The 22242-nt window shown below is 47.7% G+C and overlaps 1 protein-coding gene across 1 annotated transcript in view; it reads left to right on the top strand.

Annotated features, from left to right (window-relative positions):
• The window catches only part of LOC106610487 (protein TANC2-like), a gene marked incomplete at its 5' end in the record, with an annotated part of 120141 nt that overhangs the window by 83989 nt on the left and 13910 nt on the right, over positions 1-22242 (top strand). Inside the window, 12 exons of the mRNA XM_045724542.2 lie at positions 771-1049; positions 1233-1400; positions 3329-3489; positions 7846-7954; positions 8110-8232; positions 8896-9132; positions 10568-10756; positions 11030-11132; positions 16294-16427; positions 16565-16688; positions 17337-17512; positions 19924-20056. Coding sequence (XP_045580498.2) covers positions 771-1049; positions 1233-1400; positions 3329-3489; positions 7846-7954; positions 8110-8232; positions 8896-9132; positions 10568-10756; positions 11030-11132; positions 16294-16427; positions 16565-16688; positions 17337-17512; positions 19924-20056 — 1936 coding nt within the window. The remainder of the gene's footprint in view (positions 1-770; positions 1050-1232; positions 1401-3328; positions 3490-7845; positions 7955-8109; positions 8233-8895; positions 9133-10567; positions 10757-11029; positions 11133-16293; positions 16428-16564; positions 16689-17336; positions 17513-19923; positions 20057-22242) is intronic.

Genomic DNA, 22242 nt, shown 5'->3' with positions numbered 1-22242 from the left:
GGAACGTTCCAAGCTGTTTAAAGGCGCAGTCAACTTAGTGTATGTAAACTTCTGACACTGGAATTGTGATACAGTGAATTATAAGTGAAATAATCTGTCTGTTAACAACTGTTGGAAAAATAAACTTGTGTCATGCACAAAGTAGATGTCTTAACCGACTTGCCAAAACTATAGTTTGTTAACAAGAAATCTGTGGAGTGGTTGAAAACAAGTTTTAATGACTCCAACCTAAGTGTACGGTATGTAAACTTCAGACTTAAATATTTGCGCATAAAGGCGTTTCCACCGCAATTTTACCGACACAAACAGATCACACCATGTCGAATGAACAAATTATCTGTCAGCATTTATAAAATTGTACCGAAACTTCCTGTTTCCATCAGAGCTGTCATTATTTTTTTTTTATAGGGTGTGACTTTATTTGCATTAACAACTGGATGAAACATGGTTACTGTTGTCCGAAAAAAGTATAATTTTCTTTTGATAGAGATTGTCAATAGATTGACATCAGTGGAAGATCCTAGATGGCTTCTATATCTTGTTCCACCTCTCTTTCCCTCCCACCTTTTTTTCTTCTTCAACCCACCTTCATTCTCCTCTCTCCCATCTTGTTTCTCCATTTATCCCTTCTTCCCGCATTCTTTTTCCATTCATCTTCATCCTCCTCTCTCCTTCTCTCTCCTCCTCATCCTCCTCTCCTTCCTCCATCATTCCCCTCCTCTTCCTCCTCCTCCTTCTCCCCTCTCCCCTCCCTTACTTCCCTCCTATAGGAGATCACCAAGCTTCTCCCATTCCACCATATCTCTGTGGATGGTCTAGAGGAGAATGATGCAATAGACCAGGACTTACAGGGTTACATCCTGCACCGCATCCACAGCAGTCCTGAGATACAGAACAACATCTCTCTCAACGGCAAGATGGACAACACCACCTTCGGCAAGCTCTCAGCCCACCTCAAGGCCCTCAGCCAGGGCTCCTATCTCTACCTCAAACTCACCTTTGACCTTATAGAGAAGGGGTACCTGGTCCTCAAGAGCTCCAGCTACAAGGTCAGCCTGCCATTTACACTACATTGTATTGCCTAAGTTTTATTTTTGTCTTGTTAATTTTATTCCTAATTTTAATTATATGTGCCATTTTATTGCACTCCCTATCTAAGAAATGTGCTATAATAATGACCGATTGATTGACTGACTGACTGATCAATTAACGGATTGATTCATTGATCCCAGGTGGTGCCTGTCAATCTGGTTGAGGTGTACCTGTTGCAGTGCAACATGCGTTTCCCTACACAGTCTTCCTTCGAACGGGCCCTCCCCCTACTCAACGTGGCTGTGGCGTCCCTCCACCCCCTCACTGACGAACAGATCTACCAGGCTATCAATGCTGGCTCCCTGCAGGCAAATACACGTATTAATCAGACAGGAAACTGTTAGCATTTCCCATAGGAAAACATGTCCCACTTTTATTTATTAATTTTATTGAAACTTTATTTAACTAGGCAAGTCAGTTAAGAACAAATTCTTATTTACAATGACGGCCTCCTGCGGGAACGGGGGCTGGGATTAAAAATACACCATAATTTAAATAACAATATAGGACAAATCACACATCACAACACTTACAGTGGGCTCCAAAATGACTGGCACCCCTGACTGGCAATGCACAAATAATACTTTAACAAATATAAACAATATAATTATAGAGAGAAACTCAAAATACCAACATGTGAGAAATACTGTACTTTATTAATGTTTCAATGGAACCAAACAAAATATACAATTATTTAATACAAAATAAATGTCACCAAAATCAAGGTTTCATAATTATTGGCACAGCATGGAGTCTTTTCATGTAATGTTTGACAAGGTTAAGGAACACATTTGGAGGGATTTTGGACCATTCCTCTATGCAGATCCTTTCAATATCCTTCATATTCTTGGGTTTGCGCTTATCAACTACCCTCTTCAACTCAGCCCACACGTTTTCGATTGGATTGAGGTCCGGTGACTGAGATGGCCATGGCAGAACATTGATTTTGTTGTCACAGAACCATTTCTGTGTGGATCTTGAGGTATGTTTTGGTCTTGTTGAAAAGTCCACCTACGGCCAAATCCCAGCTTTCTGGCAGAGGCAACCAGATTGTCAGCCAAAATTGCCTGATACTTGGTGGAATTTATTATGCCATCAATCTTAACCAGTGCCCCTGGACCTCTGGAATTAAAACAGCCCCAAAGCATCACTGACCCACCACCATATTTCACCATGGGTATGAGGTGCCTCTCCTTGTATGCAGCTCTGTTTCAACGCCAAACATGCCGATGCTGTATCTGACCAAAACGTTCAATTTTGGTCTCATCTGACCTGAGCACCTTCTTCCAGTCATAATTTAAATGGCGTTTGGCAAACTCCACGCGCTTGCGTCTGTGTCTTGGTGTCTGAAAGGGCTTTCTTCTGGCAACCCTTCCAAAGAGCCTGTGGTTGTGGAGGTGGCGTCTGATGGTGCTTTTTGAAACCTGGTGACCCCAAGACGCCACCAAGGCCTGCAAATCTTTCACAGTGATTCTTGGGGATTTTGTTGCTTCTCACCATCCTCCTCCCTATCCTGGGGGGCAAAATGCATTTGCGTCCTCTACCCGTGAGGTTTTCAACTGTTCCATATCTTTAGATTTTGTTTTAGAATTGCTAGCCATTACCAGATTTTTTACTTTTTTAAAATTTAACCTTTAACTAGGTATTTATTTAACTAACCTTTATTATGAAGGTCTACGACCATCTGTCTCTTTTGAACTGCCAGTTCTTTTGTTTTCTTCATGGTGTTGGATGACAAAGGGATATTGTATGTGTGTTACCTCATTTTTATACCCTAGTAAAACAGGAAGTGACGTAATGGCTCAATATAGTTCCTTAAGACGTAGATAAACTTAAATAAGTGGAATTTAATTATTGGTTTAATTTCGGTAGATGTTATGTACAATAATCTTTAAGGGTGCCATTAATTGTGAAACCTTGATTTGGAGGACATTGATTTTTAATTAAATCAATAAATTATTTTGGTGGGTTCCATTGAAACGTTAATAAAATACATTATTTCTCACATGTTGGTATTTTGAGTTTATCTCTATAATTATATTGTTAATATTTTTTTAAGTATTGTTTGTGCATTGCCAGTCAGGGGTGCCAGTAATTTTGGAGCCCACCATGCTAACACTAGCTGTATACCGGTTAGCAACAATAGGGCCTGTGAAGAAGAACAGCCTTAGCAAAGCATCTGGGCATGTGAACAGCTAACAAGCTAACTCTCTTGGTTTCACCCTCTTTGCTGCAGGGCACGCTGGACTGGGAGGACTTCACACAGCGCGTAGACAACCTGGCCATGTTCCTGGTCAAGAGAAGGGATGGGACCAGGATGTTTGTTCACCCATCATTCAGAGAGTGGCTGATCTGGAGGGAGGAGGGGGAGAAGACCAAGTTCCTCTGTGAACCCAGGTCAGGGGGTGGACGGGTCTGCTGGGGTGTGTGTGTGGAGAGGAGGGGTACTGTCCAAGAGACTGGTATAGTCTTGGATAGGGTAACACAATTCTGGGAAATTTTCCCAAATTCTTAGGTTTCCATAAATCCCGGTTAGAAGATTCCTGGAATCAGGAGGAAAAATCCTTCAACCAGGATTTCTGGAAAACCTGAGGATTTGGGGAAAGCTACTGGAACCATAGTCTTTGAAACCCTAATCTTGGCGTTACCGTATCTTGGAAACTGGTCTCTCACTGGCTAATGCCTAGTGACAATGTAGATAATGTGTGTGTGGTATGGTAAAGTCATTAAAGTGGTGTTTGCAGCTGTTCAAATGGTCTGACCTACAGTATGTAACGCCCTTTACACTCGTACCCGTATACAGGTTGACAATGGCAGATTTGGACACTGATAAATGCCTAAATTGGAGCTCAGTAGCTGTTCAGTAACATGCTATAATGATGTCAGAGCTCAGTGGCTGTACAGTAATATGCTATAATGATGTCAGAGGTCAATGGATGTACAGTAACATGCTATAATGACTTCAGAGCTCAGTGGCTGTACAGTAATATGCTATAATGACGGCAGAGCTCAGTGGCTGTACAGTAACATGCTATAATGACATCAGTGCTAAGTGTCTGTATAATACATGATATACATTATGTCAGAGATCAGTGCCTGTACAGTAACATGCTATAACGACGGCAGAGCTCAGTGGCTGTACAGTAACATGCTATAATGACATCAGTGCTCAGTGGCTGTACAGTAACATGCTACAATGACGTCAGAGCTCAGTGGCTGTACAGTAACATGCTTTAATAATGTCAGACCTCAGTGGCTATACAGTAACATGCTTTACATGATGTCAGAGCTCAGTGGCTGTACAGTAACATGCTATAATGACGTCAGAGCTCAGTGGCTGTACAGTAATATGCTATACTGACATCAGAGCTCAGTTGCTGTACAGTAACATGCTATACTGACGTCAGAGCTCAGTGGCTGTACAGTAACATGCTATAATGACGTCAGAGCTCAGTGGCTGTACAGTAACATGTTATTTTGACGTCAGAGCTCAGTGCCTGTACAGTAACATGCTATAATTACATCAGAGCTCAGTGGCTGTACAGTAACATTCTATAATGACATCATAGCCCAGTGGCTGTACAGTAACATTCTATAATGACATCATAGCCCAGTGGCTGTACAGTAACATTCTATAATGACATCAGAGCTAAGTGGCTGTACAGTAACATGCTACAATGATGTCAGAGCTCAGTGGCTGTACAGTAACATGCTATAATGACATCAGTGCTCAGTGGCTGTACAGTAACATGCTACAATGATGTCAGAGCTCAGTGGCTGTACAGTAACATGCTATAATGACGTCAGAGCTCAGTCGCTGTCAGTAACATGCTACAATGACGTCAGAGCTCAGTGGCTGTACAGTAATATGCTATAATGACGTCAGAGCTCAGTTGCTGTACAGTAACATGCTATAATGACATCAGTGCTCAGTTTCTGTACAGTAACATGCTACAATTACGTCAGAGCTCAGTGGCTGTACAATAACATGCTATACATGACATCAGTGCTCAGTTGCTGTACAGTAACTTGCTACAATGACGTCAGAGCTCAGTGGCTGTACAGTAACATGCTTTAATAATGTCAGACCTCAGTGGCTGTACAGTAACATGCTATAATGATGTCAGAGCTCAGTGGCTGTATCAGTAACATGCTATAATGACGTCAGAGCTCAGTGGCTGTACAGTAACATGCTATACATGACATCAGTGCTCAGTTGCTGTACAGTAACTTGCTACAATGACGTCAGAGCTCAGTGGCTGTACAGTAACATGCTTTAATAATGTCAGACCTCAGTGGCTGTACAGTAACATGCTATAATGATGTCAGAGCTCAGTGGCTGTATCAGTAACATGCTATACATGACATCAGTGCTCAGTTGCTGTACAGTAACATGCTATAATGACGTCAGAGCTCAGTGGATGTACAGTAACATGCTTTAATAATGTCAGACCTCAGTTGCTGTACAGTAACATGCTATAATGACATCAGAGCTCAGTTGCTGTACAGTAACATGCTATACATGACGTCACAGCTCAGTTGCTGTACAGTAACATTATTTTGACGTCAGAGCTCAGTGCCTGTACAGTAACATGCTATAATGACGTCATAGCCAAGTGGCTGTACAGTAACATTCTATAATGACATCAGAGCTCAGTGGCTGTACAGTAACATTCTATAATGACACCATAGCCAAGTGGCTGTACAGTAACATTCTATAATGACATCAGAGCTCAATGGCTGTACAGTAACATTCTATAATGACATCATAGCCCAGTGGCTGTACAGTAACATTCTATAATGACATCAGAGCCCAGTGGCTGTACAGTAACATGCAATACATGACGTCAGAGCTCAGTTGCTGTACAGTAACATGTTGCAATGATGTCAGAGCTCAGTGGCTGTACAGTAACATGCAATACATGACGTCAGAGCTCAGTTGCTGTACAGTAACATGTTACAATGATGTCAGAGCTCAGTGGCTGTACAGTAACATGCTATACATGACGTCAGAGCTCAGTTGCTGTACAGTAACATGTTGCAATGATGTCAGAGCTCAGTGGCTGTACAGTAACATGCAATACATGACGTCAGAGCTCAGTTGCTGTACAGTAACATGTTACAATGATGTCAGAGCTCAGTGGCTGTACAGTAACATGCTATACATGACGTCAGAGCTCAGTTGCTGTACAGTAACATGTTACAATGATGTCAGAGCCCAATGGCTGAACAGTAACATGCAATACATGACGTCAGAGCTCAGTGGCTGTACAATAACATGCTATAATGAGGTCAGAGCTCAGTGGCTGTACAGTAACATGCTATAATGACATTTCAATTTAGCCTTATCCGTATAGGCCAATTCCCACCCGTTTAAAAGGTTAATGAAATTAAGTGTATTTTGACAGTGAAGCTAGCCAATAGTGTGGTACCACTTTATTAGGAGTGTGCCAAATATATGCTTTGTAGATGTTCAACTAACTGTCAACAACATTTTAACTAACTATCTACTAACCCTAACCCATAACTCTGAGTCTAACTCTAAAACTCTAACCCTAACCCTAACTCTAAAACTCTAACCCTAACTCTAAAACTCTAACCCTTACTCTAAAACTCTAACCCTAACCCCAACCCCAACTCCTAACCCTAACCCTAGCTCTAAAACTCTAACCCTAACCCCAACCCTAACCCTAGCTCTAAAACCCTAACCCCAACCCCAAGTCCAACTCCTAACCCTAACCCTAGCTCCGAAACTCTAACCCTAACCCCAACCCTAACCCTAGCTCTAAAACCCTAACCCCAACCCCAACTCCTAACCCTAACCCTAGCTCTAAAACTCTAACCCTAACCCCAACCCCAACCCTAACCCTAGCTCTAAAACCCTAACCCCAACCCCAAGTCCAACTCCTAACCCTAGCTCTAAAACTCTAACCCCAACCCCAACTCTAAAACCCTAACCCTAAAACCCTAACCCTAAAACCCTAACCCTAAAACCCTAACTCTAAAACCCTAACTCTAAAACCCTAACCCTAACTCTAACCTTAACCCTAACGAACCCGTTTTGTTCAGTAATCCACTGGATCAAAGGCGGTCACGACATGCAGACGAGTACATCCTAATAGCACCGGTAAAGATCGTCGAAACATGTGTTTATAATGTTTATAATTAATCCTCAGGTTGTCAATTGTCTAAATAATTGATAATATTTCAACCGGACAATAGAGTCTTCAATAGAAAAGAAAAAGAACGAAGGGCGCGCTATCGGTCACGCGCGCAAACTAGCTCTGCTTCATTCTGCATGCCACATAGAAAATGCTCTCATTCTTCCTCGTTTTTCAGAATACAAGCCTGAAACAATGTCTAAAGACGGTTGACATCTAGTGGAAGCCATAGGAACTGCAATTTGGGTCCTATCCAAATACATACAGTATAGGCATTCAATAGAAAGTACCCACATCAAAAATATTCCACTTCCTGGATGGATTTTTCTCGGGTTTCGCCTGCCATATCAGTTTTGTTATACTCACAGACATTATTTTAACAGTTTTGTAAACTTTAGAGTGTTTTCTATCCAATTCTACCATGCATATGCATATCCTAGCTTCTGGGCCTGAGTAACAGGCAGTTTACATTGGGCACCTCATTCATCCAAAATTCAAAATACAGCCCCCTACCCAAGAGAGGTTAACTCTAACCTTAACCCTAATCTTTTTTTGTTCAGTAGCTTATGGTGTTCCTCCTGTCTCTCTGTAGGAGTGGCCACACCCTGCTAGCCTTCTGGTTTTCTCGCCAGGAGACCAAGCTGAACCGACAGCAGACCATCGAACTGGGACACCACATCCTCAAAGCACACATCTTCAAGGTTCACCTAACCATACTCTACCTGCCTACGCACACACACACACGCATGCGCGCGCATGCACGCACGCACGCACACGCGCGCACGTACACACACCTTCGTATGCACACAGCACAACGCAAAACAGTGACAGCTAAAATGATGTCTTTAAATTTCAGGGCCTAAGCAAGAAAGTTGGGGTTTCCTCGTCTATCCTCCAGGGGATGTGGGTTTCCTACAGCACAGATGGCCTGTCCACTGCCCTGTCCTCACTCAGAAACCTCTACACTCCTAATATCAAGGTAACTTACTGCTTTACCCTCTACACTCCTAACATCAAGATAACGTACTGCTTTACACCTACACTTCTAACATCAAGATAACTTACTGCTTTACCCTCTACACTCCTAACATCAAGATAACTTACTGCTTTACACCTACACTTCTAACATCAAGATAACTTACTGCTTTACCCTCTACACTCCTAACATCAGGATAACTTACTGCTTTACCCTCTACACTCCTAACATCAAGATAACTTACTGCTTTACCCTCTACACTCCTAACATCAGGTTAACTTACTGCTTTACCCTCTACACTCCTAACATCAAGATAACTTACTGCTTTAACCTCTACACTCCTAACATCAAGATAACTTACTGCTTTACCCTCTACACTCCTAACATCAAGATAACTTACTGCTTTACCCTCTACACTCCTAACATCAGGATAACTTACTGCTTTACCCTTTAAAAATGAAAGCCTCTCCCTCTCATGGCTCCGTATATACCAACATGTGCTGCTTTCATCAGGGTTTCAGCTCTCCCTCTGACATGGTGCCAACCAACTCCAGTGTATTCCAAACCAGGTTCATCGCCTGAAGGGCTGTTCCTACTGACAAATTACATTTACTTTCTATACAGTTTCTCTGTCTATAACACCGTGTAAAATCTGTCTGTGCCCAGGTGAGCCGGTTGCTGATGCTCGGCGGTGCCAACGTTAACTACCGGACGGAGGTGTTGAACAATGCCCCATTGCTGTGTGTGCATGCCTTCCTGGGTTACATAGACATGGTGGGGCTGCTGTTGGAGTATGGAGCCTCTGTAGACCAGCCTTCAGAGAGCGGTCTCACCCCACTGGGCTATGCTGCCTCCGGGGGACACATGGCTATAGTCAACACACTGTGTCTAAGGAGAGCCAAGGTGAGAGGGGAAGAGGAGGGAGAGAGGGGAAAGGGAAGAGGAGGGAGAGAGGGGAAAGGGAAGAGCAAGAGAGAGAGGGGAAAGGGAAGAGCAAGAGAGAGAGGGAAGAGAGAGAGAGGGGGGAAGGAAGAGAGAGGGGGGAGAGGAGGTAGCAAGAGGAGGGAGAGAGGGGCAGGGAAGAGAGAGGGGAGTAGAAGGAGAGAGGGGAAGGGGGAGGGGAGAGAGAGGGGGGAAGAGAGAGAGGGGAGTTGAGGAAAGGGGGAAGAGATAGGAGAGGGAGAGAGAAAGAGGGGGGAGGGAGAGAGAATGGGGAGAGAGAGGGGAGTGGAGGGAGACGGGGGAAGAGAGAGAGGGGGAGAGGGAAGAGAGAGAGAGGGAGGGTGGGTGGGTGAAGAGAAGAGAGAGAGGGGAGTGGAAAGAGGGGGGAGGGAAGTGGGAGAGAGGAGGGGGAGGGAAGAGAGAGAGAGGAGGGAGAGGAGAGAGAGAGGGACAGGGACAGGGAAGAGAAAGAGAGGGGAGAGAGGGGTGGTAGGGAAGAGAGAGAGGGGAGAGGAGGGAGAGAGGGGTAAGGAAGAGAGGAGGGAGAGAGTGGGGAGAGAGGGTACAGGAACGAGAGGGAAGGGAAGAGGGGGAAGTGGAGGGAGGGAAGAGAGAGAGGAGAGAGGAGGGAGAGGGGGAGGGAACAAAGAGCGAGGAGGAAGAGGGGGAGGGAAGATGGAAGGAGGAGAGAGGAGAGGGAGGGGAGAGGAGGAGGGGAGAGAGGGGAGAGAAGAGAGTGAGGGGGAGTGGAGGAAGAGAGGGGAAGAGAGAGAGGGAGGAGAGAGGGGGAGGGAAGAGAGAGATGGGGAGGGAAGAGAGAGAGGGGAGAGTGAAGAGAGTGAGAGAGGAGTGGAGGGAGAGAGGGGGAGGGAAGAGAGAGAGGGGAGGAAAGAGAGAGAGGGGAGAGGGGGGAGAGGAGGAGGAGAGGGGGAGGAAGAGGAAGCGGGGGAAGAGTGAGGGGGAGTGGAAGGAGAGAGGGGAATGGAAGAGAGAGAGGGGAGAGGAGGGACAGAGGGGGAGGAAGAGGGAGAGTACAGGAAAAAAAATGTATGCATTCACTACTGTAAGTCGCTCTGGATAAGAGCGTCTGCTAAATGACTAAAATGTAAAAATGTAAAAATGTAGGGGAAGAGTGAGGGGGGAGTGGAGGGAGAGAGGGGAGGGAAGAGCGAGAGAAGAGGGGGGAGAGAGGGATAGAAGAGAGAGATAGGAGAGAGGAGAGAGGGAAGAGAGGGGGGGAGAGAGGGAGAGAAGAGAGAGAGGGAAGAGAGAGAGAAGAGGACAGAGTATGTTTGCAGATTCATCTCTATCTATCTTAATCTTCTTCTATTTTCTCAGGACGAATGGGGATTGACCAACTTTATGTGCGCTTCTGTCTGTGTGTGTCCGTCAACAGGTGGACCACCTAGATAATAATGGTCAGTGTGCCGTGGTCCATGCAGCTCTCAGGGGCCAGATGGATGTGGTCAAGTTCCTCATCCAGTGGGACTGGGCCATGGGACAACCACAACAACAAGGAGCCTTCAGCAAGAGCCACGCTGTCCAGCAAGCCCTCATCGCTGCGGCTAGCATGGGATACACAGAGGTAGGCCTTTCCTCGCTGAGAAATCTCCTGACCTGGGGATGATGTAGCTTCATCATTTCTCCTCTACTCATCTCCTGCTATTAGCATAATGCTTGGCACCAACCTTACTCACTCAGCTGACAGTCTTCTACAGCTAGGATGTTACTATTTTATTTGGGGGATTTTTTCAGTGTGTGGACTGTTTATCCCTCCTACCAGTATTGCGTGCCGCTCACAATAACAAGTGATTTTTCAGTTGTTTGTGTTTTTTGGATGTATCATTATTTCAACCAGATTGTGTCCTACCTGCTGGACCTGCCAGAGAAGGATGAGAAGGATGAGGAGAAGGTGGAACGAGCTCAGATTAACAACATTGACACCCTGTGGGGAGAGACAGGTATGCTACAGCTTCTCATCATGTGCTTGTTAAAAAGGTATTCAGATATAGTCTGCAGCCTTGTGGAGATTTGGGCCTAGGTCAAGTGTTAACCGGCGATAGCCGACACCCGCATAAATGATGTTTTGGTGCTGTCAGAGGTGGAACTGTCAAATCGGTGAGCAGCTGCTCTTTTGATCATTGTCATGAAGCCACATCCGTCTCACTAGCGTTAGAAGTTCGGAAAGAGAAAGTGTAGGCTATATAGAAATAATGACTCACATTGAAAATCATTCAACAAAATAATTAGGGATTCTATCATCCTAATGGAGGTGAAGATCACATCTCACATTCCAGTGTTCAAACAAGGCTGCATGGGATTTCTGTTAATGCCTCTCCGTGTAGCCAATGTCCGCTTTCGGTATACTGCCAGGAGCCACTGTTGGATTTGACGGCTCTAATGTAGTTCCTCCTCTGACACCGTCAAAACAACTGCTATGCCGATGTCAGCTAAGCAGATCTCATTGAATCTGACAGTGCAGCTTCCTTAGGGGGAATCATTATGTCTCAGTGGCTTTAGGTTTGACACTTGAATTGTAAGCCAATGCTTAGTCTGGGCTTAAGCTGAGATGTGGATGGATGTCATGATTGCTTAGACATACTGTAGGAAGGGATGCTTGCTGTACTTGTTTACCATAGGAGTTTAGATCACTACAGAGAGAGAGAGAGAGAGAGAGAGAGAGAGAGATTTAGAAAAGAATAATAGTGAAGAAGGCCCACATACACTATATATACAGCAGTATGTGAACACCCTTTCAAATTATTGGATTTGGCTATTTCAGCCACACCCATTGCTGACAGGTGTATAGAATTGAGCACACAGTCGTGCAATCTCCATAGACAAACATTGGCAGTAGAATGGCCTTACTGAAGAGCTCAGTGACTTTCAACATGGCACCGTCATAGGATGACACCTTTCCAACAAGTCAGTTTGTCAAATTTCGGCCCTGCTAGAGCTGCCCTGTCAATTGTAAGTGCTGTTATTTTGAAGTGAAAACGTCTAGGAGCAACAACGGATCAGCCGCAAAGTGGTAAGCCACACAAGCTCACAGAACTGGCCCGCCGAGTGCTGAAGCCCATCGAATGCTGAAGCCCGTCTGTCCTCGGCTTGGAACAGTCACTGCCGAGTTCCAAACTGCCTCTGGAAGCAACGTCAGCGGAATAACTGTTCGTCAGGAGCTTCATGAAATAGGCCGAGCAGCCTCACACAAGCCTAAGATCGCCATGCGCGAATGCTAAGCGGTGGCTGGAGTGGTGTAAAGATCGCCACCACTGGACTCCATTGGAGTAGTGGAAACACGTTCTGGAGTGATGAGATCACGTTTCACCAACTGGCAGTCCGACGGACAAATCTGGGTTTGGCGGATGCCAGGAGAACGCTACCTGCCCCAATGCATAGTGCCAACTGTAAAGTTTGGTGGAGGAGGAATAATGGTTTGGGCTTGGCCCCTTAGTTCTAGACGATTCTGTGCTTCCAGCTTTGTGGCAACAGTTTGGGGAAGGCCCTTTCCTGTTTCAGCATGACAACGCCCCCTTGCACAAAGCGAGGTCCATACAGAAATATTAATGCCCATGGTTTTGGAATGAGATGTTCGACGAGCAGGTGTCCACATACTTTTGGTCATGTGGTGTATGTTCCAAGCTGAACTCAAATGCAGTGAGGTCATAGTTACAAAGAGAGAGGGACAGACACACACAGATATTTGCTCTGCTGTTGTGCCAGACAGCGACTGGCTGATATCAGATAAACAGTGCAGTGGTGTTATTGGAGCACAGACAGACGGAGCAGTGCAGAGCTCAGAACTAGTGTCAGAGGGAGAGGGGGGTTTCTTTGCTCTGGGCTGCTGGACAATGACTGCTGTTAGAGACTATTCTCTCTATGTACCGCAAGGCAGAGAGGGAGAGACAGGTGGGAGGATTGTGAGCAATACTATGACTCAGTCAGTTAAATCCATACGCATAACTGTCTGTCTGTCTGTCTGTCTGTCTGTCTGTCTGTCTGTCTGTCTGTCTGTCTGTCTGTCTGTCTGTCTGTCTGTCTGTCTGTCTGCCTGCCTGCCTGCCTGCCTGTCTACAGTCTGCCTACTGTCTGCCTGTCTACAGTCTGTCTGTCTACTCTCTGTCTGTTTATCTACTGTCTGTCTACTGTCTTTCTGTCTTCTGACTGTCTGCTGTCTGTCTGTCTACCGTCTCTGTCTACTGTCTGTCTACTGTCTGTCTGTTTATCTACTGTCTGTCTACTGTCTTTCTGTCTACAGTCTGTCTGACTACCGTCTGTCTGTCTACTGTCTGTCTACTGTCTGTCTACTGTCTGTCTACTGTTGGTGTACTCAAACTCTCCACTTGTATCCACTTAGAATGCAATCAGTGTGCATACTAACAAATGACACACATAAAGACTATCTTAAGGATAAAAATGACTGATCCATGTGTCCCTCGACTCTCTCTGTCTTGTTGGAAACAATGACTCAATCAGTGAATTGCATAGAGGTGACTGTCTACTCCCACACCACTGTTCTCTCCTTCCTCTTTCTCTACTGCCACACCACTGTTCTCTCCTCCCTCTTTCTCTACTGCCACATCACTGTTCTCTCCTCCCTATTTCTCTACTGCCACACCACTGTTCTCTCCTTCCTCTTTCTCTACTGCCACACCACTGTTCTCTCCTCCCTCTTTCTCTACTGCCACACCACTGTTCTCTCCTCCTTCTTTCTCTACTGCCACACCACTGTTCTCTCCTCCCTCTTTCTCTACTGCCACACCACTGTTCTCTCCTCCCTCTTTCTCTACTGCCACACCACTGTTCTCTCCTCCCTCTTTCTCTACTGCCACACCACTGTTCTCTCCTCCCTCTTTCTCTACTGCCACACCACTGTTCTCTCCTCCCTCTTTCTCTACTGCCACAACACTGTTCTCTCCTCCCTCTCATTACTTCTCGTATGTGTTTAAATGCAGTGAGGTCATTGGTTTAAAACACTGTTGTGATATCTAACATGTCTCATCCCTTAATAGAATGCTGTGTAAAACCACTATTAATGCCAAATAATACAATCAATCCACCATCAAACCATTCTATTAATGCCAAATAATATTAACAGTCCACCATCAAACCATTCTATTAATGCCAAATAATACAATCAGTCCACCATCAAACCAATAGCTTACTAGGGATTGTTTCATTATGCAGACATTGCAGTCTAGCCTACTAGATTATCCTTAGCTATAGTGCCTTCGGAAAGTATTCAGACCCCTTGACTTTTTTCACATTTTGTTACGTTACAGCCTTATTCTAAAAATGACTAATTTGTTTTCTTTCCGTCATCAATCTAAACACAATACCCCATAATGACAAAGCAAAAACAGGTTTTTAGAAATGTATTTATTAAAAATAAAAAAATGAAATATCATATTTACATAAGAATTCAGACCCTTTACTCATTACTTTGTTGAAGCACCTTTGGCAGCGATTACAGCATTGAGTCTTCTTGGGTATGACGCTACAAGCTCTACAAACCAGTTTTCGCTTTGGCATTATGGGATATTGTGTATAGATTGCTGACTGAAAAAATATGTAATGAATTTTAGAATAAGGCTGTAACGTAACAAAATATGGAAAAAGTCAAGGGGTCTGAATACTTTCCGAATGCACTGTACAGTATTTACTGGTTATTATTATATCACACATTGGAACTCAGACTCCCCGCTGTCGGGGCTATCCGTCTCATCAATCATAGGCTTACCAGTGTTCTCAGAAGGGGGGGTCACTCTCATGAGCGCCACTGGGTCTCAGGCAGTCATCAGCTTGGTTTTCTGGAAGAGGAGGAAGGCCAGCACTCTCACTAGAGGAACTGTCACTCTTCTGGAGAGGAGGAGGAGGGCCAGCACTCTCACTAGAGGAACTGTCACTCTTCTGGAGAGGAGGAAGAGGAGGGCCAGCACTCTCACTAGAGGAACTGTCACTCTTCTGGAGAGGAGGAAGAGGAGGGCCAGCACTCTCACTAGAGGAACTGTCACTATTCTGGAGAGGAGGAAGAGGAGGGCCAGCACTCTCACTAGAGGAACTGTCACTCTTCTGGAGAGGAGGAAGAGGAGGGCCAGCACTCTCACTAGAGGAACTGTCACTCTTCTGGAGAGGAGGAAGAGGAGGGCCAGTACTCTCACTAGAGGAACTGTCACTATTCTGGAGAGGAGGAAGAGGAGGGCCAGCTCTCTCACTAGAGGAACTGTCACTCTTCTGGAGAGGAGGAAGAGGAGGGCCAGTACTCTCACTAGAGTAACTGTCACTCTTCTGGAGAGGAGGAGGAGGGCCAGCACTCTCACTAAAGGAACTGTCACTATTCTGGAGAGGAGGAAGAGGGCCAGCTCTCTCACTAGAGGAACTGTCACTCTTCTGGAGAGGAGGAGGAGGGCCAGCACTCTCACTAGAGGAACTGTCTCTCTTCTGGAGAGGAGGAAGAGGAGGGCCAGCACTCTCACTAAAGGAACTGTCACTATTCTGGAGAGGAGGAAGAGGGCCAGCACTCTCACCAGAGGAACTGTCATTCTTCTGGAGAGGAGGAGGGCCAGCACTCTCACTAGAGGAACTGTCACTATTCTGGAGAGGAGGAGGAGGGCCAGCGATCTCACTAGAGGAACTGTCACTCTTCTGGAGAGGAGGAGGAGGAGGAGGGCCAATACTCTCACTAGAAGAACTGTCACTCTTCTGGAGAGGAGGAGGAGGGCCAGCTCTCTCACTAGAGTAACTGTCACTCTTCTGGAGAGGAGGAGGAGGAGGAGGAGGGCCAGTACTCTCACTAGAAGAACTGTCACTCTTCTGGAGAGGAGGAGGAGGAGGAGGGCCAGTACTCTCACTAGAAGAACTGTCACTCTTCTGGAGAGGAGGAGGAGGGCCAGCTCTCTCACTAGCGTTCCTAATGTTTTGTCCAATCAGTGTACATTGCGTTGTTTAATATGTGTTTCTTCCCTGCCCTGTGTGCCCTTAGGATCCACTTCCTGTACAATCTGCAAACTAACACATGGCACACATGATAACTGTCAGTCTTAGAATGATCAATTGTAAAAAATGGAAAAGACTGTTTTACAACATGGCTGATCCCTGTGTGTCCCTCTCCTCTTCCTTTAGCTCTCACGGCAGCAGGGGGCCGGGGGAAGCTAGACGTCTGCAGGCTGCTGCTGGATCAGGGAGCAGCGGTGGCGCAGCCCAACAGACGAGGCATGGTACCCCTGTTCAGTGCTGTTCGACAGGGAAACTGGCAGGTGAGACTGAGTGCACCCTTTTTATTGCACTGCTTTTGACCCAAACACTTAATCAGACAAAGAGAGATCAAGCGGTCAGGTTGACAGAAACAGGCTGTTGTGTGCTAGATGGTGATGATAGTGTTGTCCTCTCTCAGATTGTGGACCTTCTCCTGACTCACGGAGCGGAGGTGAACCTCGCAGACAAGCAGAGCCGAACCCCTCTGATGATGGCTGCCTCAGAGGGTCACCTGGGCACTGTGGAGTTCCTACTGGCACAGGGTGAGGGTCCGGAGGAAGACATCATCCACTCATTCCTTGACCTGCTGTCCTTTCATCCATTGATTTATATACCGCAAACTCTCAAGAGACTTTTGTTGAACACAATCACCAACTGTAACGGCTGTCGTATTGCAGAGAGGACCAAGGCGCAGCGGGTTGCATGTTCATCATTATATTTAATGAATAAAGATACCTCGAAACAAAACAATAAGCAAAGAATGACAGGTGACAGTTTCACAGGCTATAATAACAAGCAGTGCGAAATACAACTACCCACAAATCCCCAGGTGAAAACACGCAACTAATATATGACTCCCAATCAGGAACAACGACGTACAGCTGTTTCCTGTCGGGAGCCACACAGACCACACAGAAATAAACAAACTAGAAAATCAACCTAGAATACAAAACCCAGAACATACACCAAAACCCCGTAATACATAAATAAAACACCCCTCTACAATACACATAGCCCCCAAACCACATAAAACAAATACCCTCTGCCACGTCCTGACCAACCTACAAATACAAATAACCCCTATACTGGTCAGGGCGTGACAAACGCATTGACGGTACTTTGTTTTACCAATTTACCTTTTACTCCCAATGCTGACCTGTAACCCCTGACCCCTCTGATCCACCTGCCAGGTGCGTCCCTGCCTCTGATGGACAAGGAGGGGTTAACGGCTCTGAGCTGGGCGTGTCTGAAGGGACACCTGCCCGTGGTGCGCTGTCTGGTGGAGAAGGGGTCTGCTACCGACCATGCTGATAAGAACGGACGCACGCCCCTCGACCTGGCCTCCTTCTATGGGGACTCAGAGATGGTGAGTGGACGTACAACATTAAGAAAAAAATGTGTTCAAGTATATAAATATAGTTATATTTGTGTATATTTTGCTAGCAGTAACTCTCCCAAATGTTAGTACCATCCTATGATCCTTCTCTGATGAAGATCATTAATCAATACATTCCTCCCTCCTCCCCACTGTCCTCCCTCCTCCCCACTGTCCTCGCCCCTGTCCTCCCTCCTCCCCACTGTCCTCCCTCCTCCCCACTGTCCTCGCCCCTGTCCTCCCTCCTCCCCACTGTCCTCGCCCCTGTCCTCCCTCCTCCACACTGTCCTCCCTCCTCCCCACTGTCCTCGCCACTGTCCTCCCTCCTCCCCACTGTCCTCCCCACTGTCCTCCCTCCTCCCCACTGTCCTCGCCCCTGTCCTCCCTCCTCCCCACTGTCCTCCCTCCTCCCCACTGTCCTCCCTCCTCTCCACTGTCCTCCCTCCTCCCCACTGTCCTCGCCCCTGTCCTCCCTCCTCCCCACTGTCCTCCCTCCTCCCCACTGTCCTCCCTCCTCCCCACTGTTCTCGATCCTCCCCACTGTCCTCGCCACTGTCCTCCCTCCTCCCCACTGCCCTCCCTCCTCCCCACTGTCCTCGCTCCTCCCCACTGTCCTCGCTCCTCCCCACTGTCCTCGCCACTGTCCTCGCTCCTCCCCACTGTCCTCGCTCCTCCCCACTGTCCTCGTTCCTCCCCACTGTCCTCGTTCCTCCCCACTGTCCTCGCCACTGTCCTCCCTCCTCCCCACTGTCCTCGCCACTGTCCTCCCTCCTCCCACTGTCCTCACTCCTCCCCACTGTCCTCTCTCCTCCCCACTGTCCACGCCCCTGTCCTCCCTCCTCCCCACTTTCCTCCCTCCTCCCCACTGTCCTCCATCCTCCCCACTGTCCTCCCCCCTGTCCTCCCTCCTCCCCACTGTCCTCGCCTCTGTCCTCCCTCCTCCCCACTGTCCTCGCCCCTGTCCTCCCTCCTCCCCACTGTCCTCCCTCCTCCCCACTGTCCTCCCTCCTCCCCACTGTCCTCCCTCCTCTCCACTGTCCTCCCTCCTCCCCACTGTCCTCGCCCCTGTCCTCCCTCCTCCCCACTGTCCTCCCTCCTCCCCACTGTCCTCCCTCCTCTCCACTGTCCTCCCTCCTCCCCTCTGTTCTCGATCCTCCCCACTGTCCTCGCCACTGTCCTCCCTCCTCCCCACTGCCCTCCCTCCTCCCCACTGTCCTCGCTCCTCCCCACTGTCCTCGCTCCTCCCCACTGTCCTCGCCACTGTCCTCGCTCCTCCCCACTGTCCTCGCTCCTCCCCACTGTCCTCGTTCCTCCCCACTGTCCTCGTTCCTCCCCACTGTCCTCGCCACTGTCCTCCCTCCTCCCCTCTGTCCTCGCCACTGTCCTCCCTCCTCCCCACTGTCCTCCCTCCTCCCCACTGTCCTCGCCACTGTCCTCCCTCCTCCCCACTGTCCTCACTCCTCCCCACTGTCCTCTCTCCTCCCCACTGTCCACGCCCCTGTCCTCCCTCCTCCCCACTTTCCTCCCTCCTCCCCACTGTCCTCCATCCTCCCCACTGTCCTCCCCCCTGTCCTCCCTCCTCCCCACTGTCCTCGCCTCTGTCCTCCCTCCTCCCCACTGTCTTTGCCACCTGTCCTCCCTCCTCCACTGTCCTCCCTCTTCTCCCCATTCACTCTCCTTCCCACTGTCCTCCCTCCTCACCCCTGTCCTCCCTCCTCCCCCGTTCTCCCTCCTCCCCACCCTCCCTCCTCCCTTCTTCTCCCTCCATTCCCCCACCCCTCATTCTCACTCCTCCCTACTGTCCTCCGTCCTCCACCCGTTCTCCCTCCTCCCCACTGTCCTCCCTCCTCCTCACTGTCCTCGCCCCTGTCCTCCCTCCTCCTCACTGTCTTCGCCACCTGTCCTCCCTCCTCCACTGTCTTCCCTCTTCTCCCCATTCACTCTCCTTCCCACTGTCCTCCCTCCTCACCCCTGTCCTCCCTCCTCCCCCATTCTAACTCCTCCCCACCCTCCCCCCTGTTTTCCCTCCCCATTCTCCCTCCTCCCTACTGTCCTCCGTCCTCTACCCGTTTTCCCTCCTCCCCTCTTCTCCCTCCATTCTCCCTCCCCTCATTCTCACTCCTCCCTACTGTCCTCCGTCCGCTACCCGTTCTCCGTCCTCCCCCGTTCTCCGTCCTCCCCTCTTCTCCCTCCATTCCCCCTCCCCTCATTCTCACTCCTCCCTACTGTCCTCCGTCCTCCACCCGTTCTCCCTCCTCCCCCCTGTTCTCCCCCCATTCCCTCTCCCCCTATTCTCACATCCTCCGTACTGTCCTCGGTCCTCCACTCGTTCTCCCTCCCTCCTGTTCTCCCTCCTCCCTCCTGTTCTCCCTCCACCCCCCGTCTGCTGTCTGTCCTCGCAGGTCCAGTTCTTAGTGGACCAGGGGGTGATGATAGAGCATGTGGACTACAGTGGGATGTGTCCTCTGGACCGGGCCGTGGGCTGCAGGAACACCTCCGTGGTGGTCACTCTGCTCAAGAAGGGAGCCAAGATAGGTATTGAGAATGGACTTAGTGTTAGACTGGAAGCCAATAGATTTTGGGCAGGGGCTGTCCCTAATGGGCCCTGGTAAAAACTAGTGCACTGTGGGGTAAAGGGTGCCCTTCTAGACGCAGCCAGGATTTGTATGTAGACAGTGAATGAAATATCCTCTCCTGGAAAAGAACCCCATTCTCTCCATAGTGCAACAGTTTGGATCTTTTGACTGTAGAATTGGGAAACAAAATGACACTTGACTATCTGATGTTGAGACACAATTCAAAGACTATCCATGCCACAGTAGGATGACACAGCAATACAGAATCTGCATCCTAAATGGCAACCTATTTCTTATATAGTGCACTACTATTGACCAGAAGTAGTGGACTAAATACAGAACACAGGGCCATTTGGGATGCAACTTGTTACTGTCTCTTTGGAGCTGAGCGAACAGCTGAACCCCACTGTTTTGTATGTTCCCCCTGCTGCTCCTGGTGCACCATACTGCAGGTCTTCTCTGTTCTCTCTGGCCAGTCCTTCCTCAGATCTGTAGATGTCTCTGTGTTGTTCTACTGTGTCCTCCTGTAGTATTTCTCTGTTCTCTCTGGCTAGTCCTTCCTCAGATCTGTAGATGTCTCTGTGTTGTTCTACTGTGTCCTCCTGTAGTATTTCTCTGTTCTCTCTGGCTAGTCCTTCCTCAGATCTGTAGATGTCTCTGTGTTGTTCTACTGTGTCCTCCTGTAGTATTTATCTGTTCTCTCTGGCTAGTCCTTCCTCAGATCATAAGATGTCTTTGTGTTGTTCTACTGTGTCCTCCTGTAGAATTTCTCTGTTCTCTCTGGCTAGTCACTCCTCAGATCATAAGATGTCTCTGTGTTGTTCTACTGTGTCCTCCTGTAGTATTTCTCTGTTCTCTCTGGCTAGTCACTCCTCAGATCATAAGATGTCTCTGTGTTGTTCTACTGTGTCCTCCTGTAGTATTTCTCTGTTCTCTCTGGCTAGTCACTCCTCAGATCATAAGATGTCTCTGTGTTGTTCTACTGTGTCCTCCTGTAGTATTTCTCTGTTCTCTCTGGCTAGTCCTTCCTCAGATTATAAGATGTCTTTGTGTTGTTCTACTGTGTCCTCCTGTAGTATTTCTCTGTTCTCTCTGGCTAGTCCTTCCTCAGATCATAAGATGTCTCTGTGTTGTTCTACTGTGTCCTCCTGTAGTCTCTCTCTCTTCCTCTATTTCAGCTCTCTCTGGTTCCTTCTTTCTCTCTTGTTCATTCTTTCTTTCTTTCTTTCTTTCTTTCTTTCTTTCTTTCTTTCTTTCTCTCTGCTCTCCCTTTTGTTCATGTTCTCTGTCTCTCTGTCCTTCTATGTGTGATCTCTGAGACAGGCTGTTGTTAGTGTGTTTTTTCTTTCCTCTTATCCCTGCTTCTCACTGCTGCTTTTTTCTGTTCCTCTTCTCACTCTTCATCCTCCTCCTTTTTCTCTTTGTCTTTTTTTCCCACTTGCCTTCTCTGCCACGCACCTTTTTCTGTTTTTTCTTTTTTGATTACTCTGGCCCACTGCACTCCCCCTCCCTCCCTTGCTCATGACCCCCCGACCTCTCTGCTGTACCAGGATGTCAGACGCTGCCCAGTCGGCCTAGAGGTAATCCCAAGGCTGTCGACATCTCACCCCAGCAGGCATTTTGACAGCCCTACCTCCTCTTTCTGTGTTGTCTTAGTGTCGTCATGGTCTGTGTCAGCAGGCCAGCTTAGCTATAACCCCCATCTACAACCCCCATCCTGAGAAATAACACTCAGGTATTACTATTACCTCTGAGGCCAAGATTCAATCTGATCGCGGGTTATAGGCATTGGCTTTTAAAGGCAACGTTCCAGCGTTCATGGAGATCCTGTTCATGGTAAATGCTGGATATGTCGGCTCAATCGTAAATTGCCTTGAAAAGCAGCAATGCCTATAACCTGAGATCAGATTAAATCCCAGCATGACTGAGATAACTATAACTTGGACTGCTTTTATTTAGAGGTAGATGTTGACATTCCAGTTGGGTTATGATGTGTTATGACAGCATACCCAGCCTTGAGCACACTACACTGTATGTGTCTTGTAATGCAAGAAGGCCACCCACCTTGTCCTCATGCAAGAAGGCCACCCACCTTGTCCTCATGCAAGAAGGCCACCCACCTTGTCCTCATGCAAGAAGGCCTCC

The sequence above is a fragment of the Salmo salar genome, chromosome 01, assembly GCF_965601325.2.
Source record: "Salmo salar chromosome 01, fSalSal1, whole genome shotgun sequence".
Taxonomy (NCBI): domain Eukaryota; kingdom Metazoa; phylum Chordata; class Actinopteri; order Salmoniformes; family Salmonidae; genus Salmo; species Salmo salar.
The sequence above is the reverse complement of the archived record's forward strand: the minus strand, read 5'-3'. Positions and strand labels throughout refer to the sequence as shown.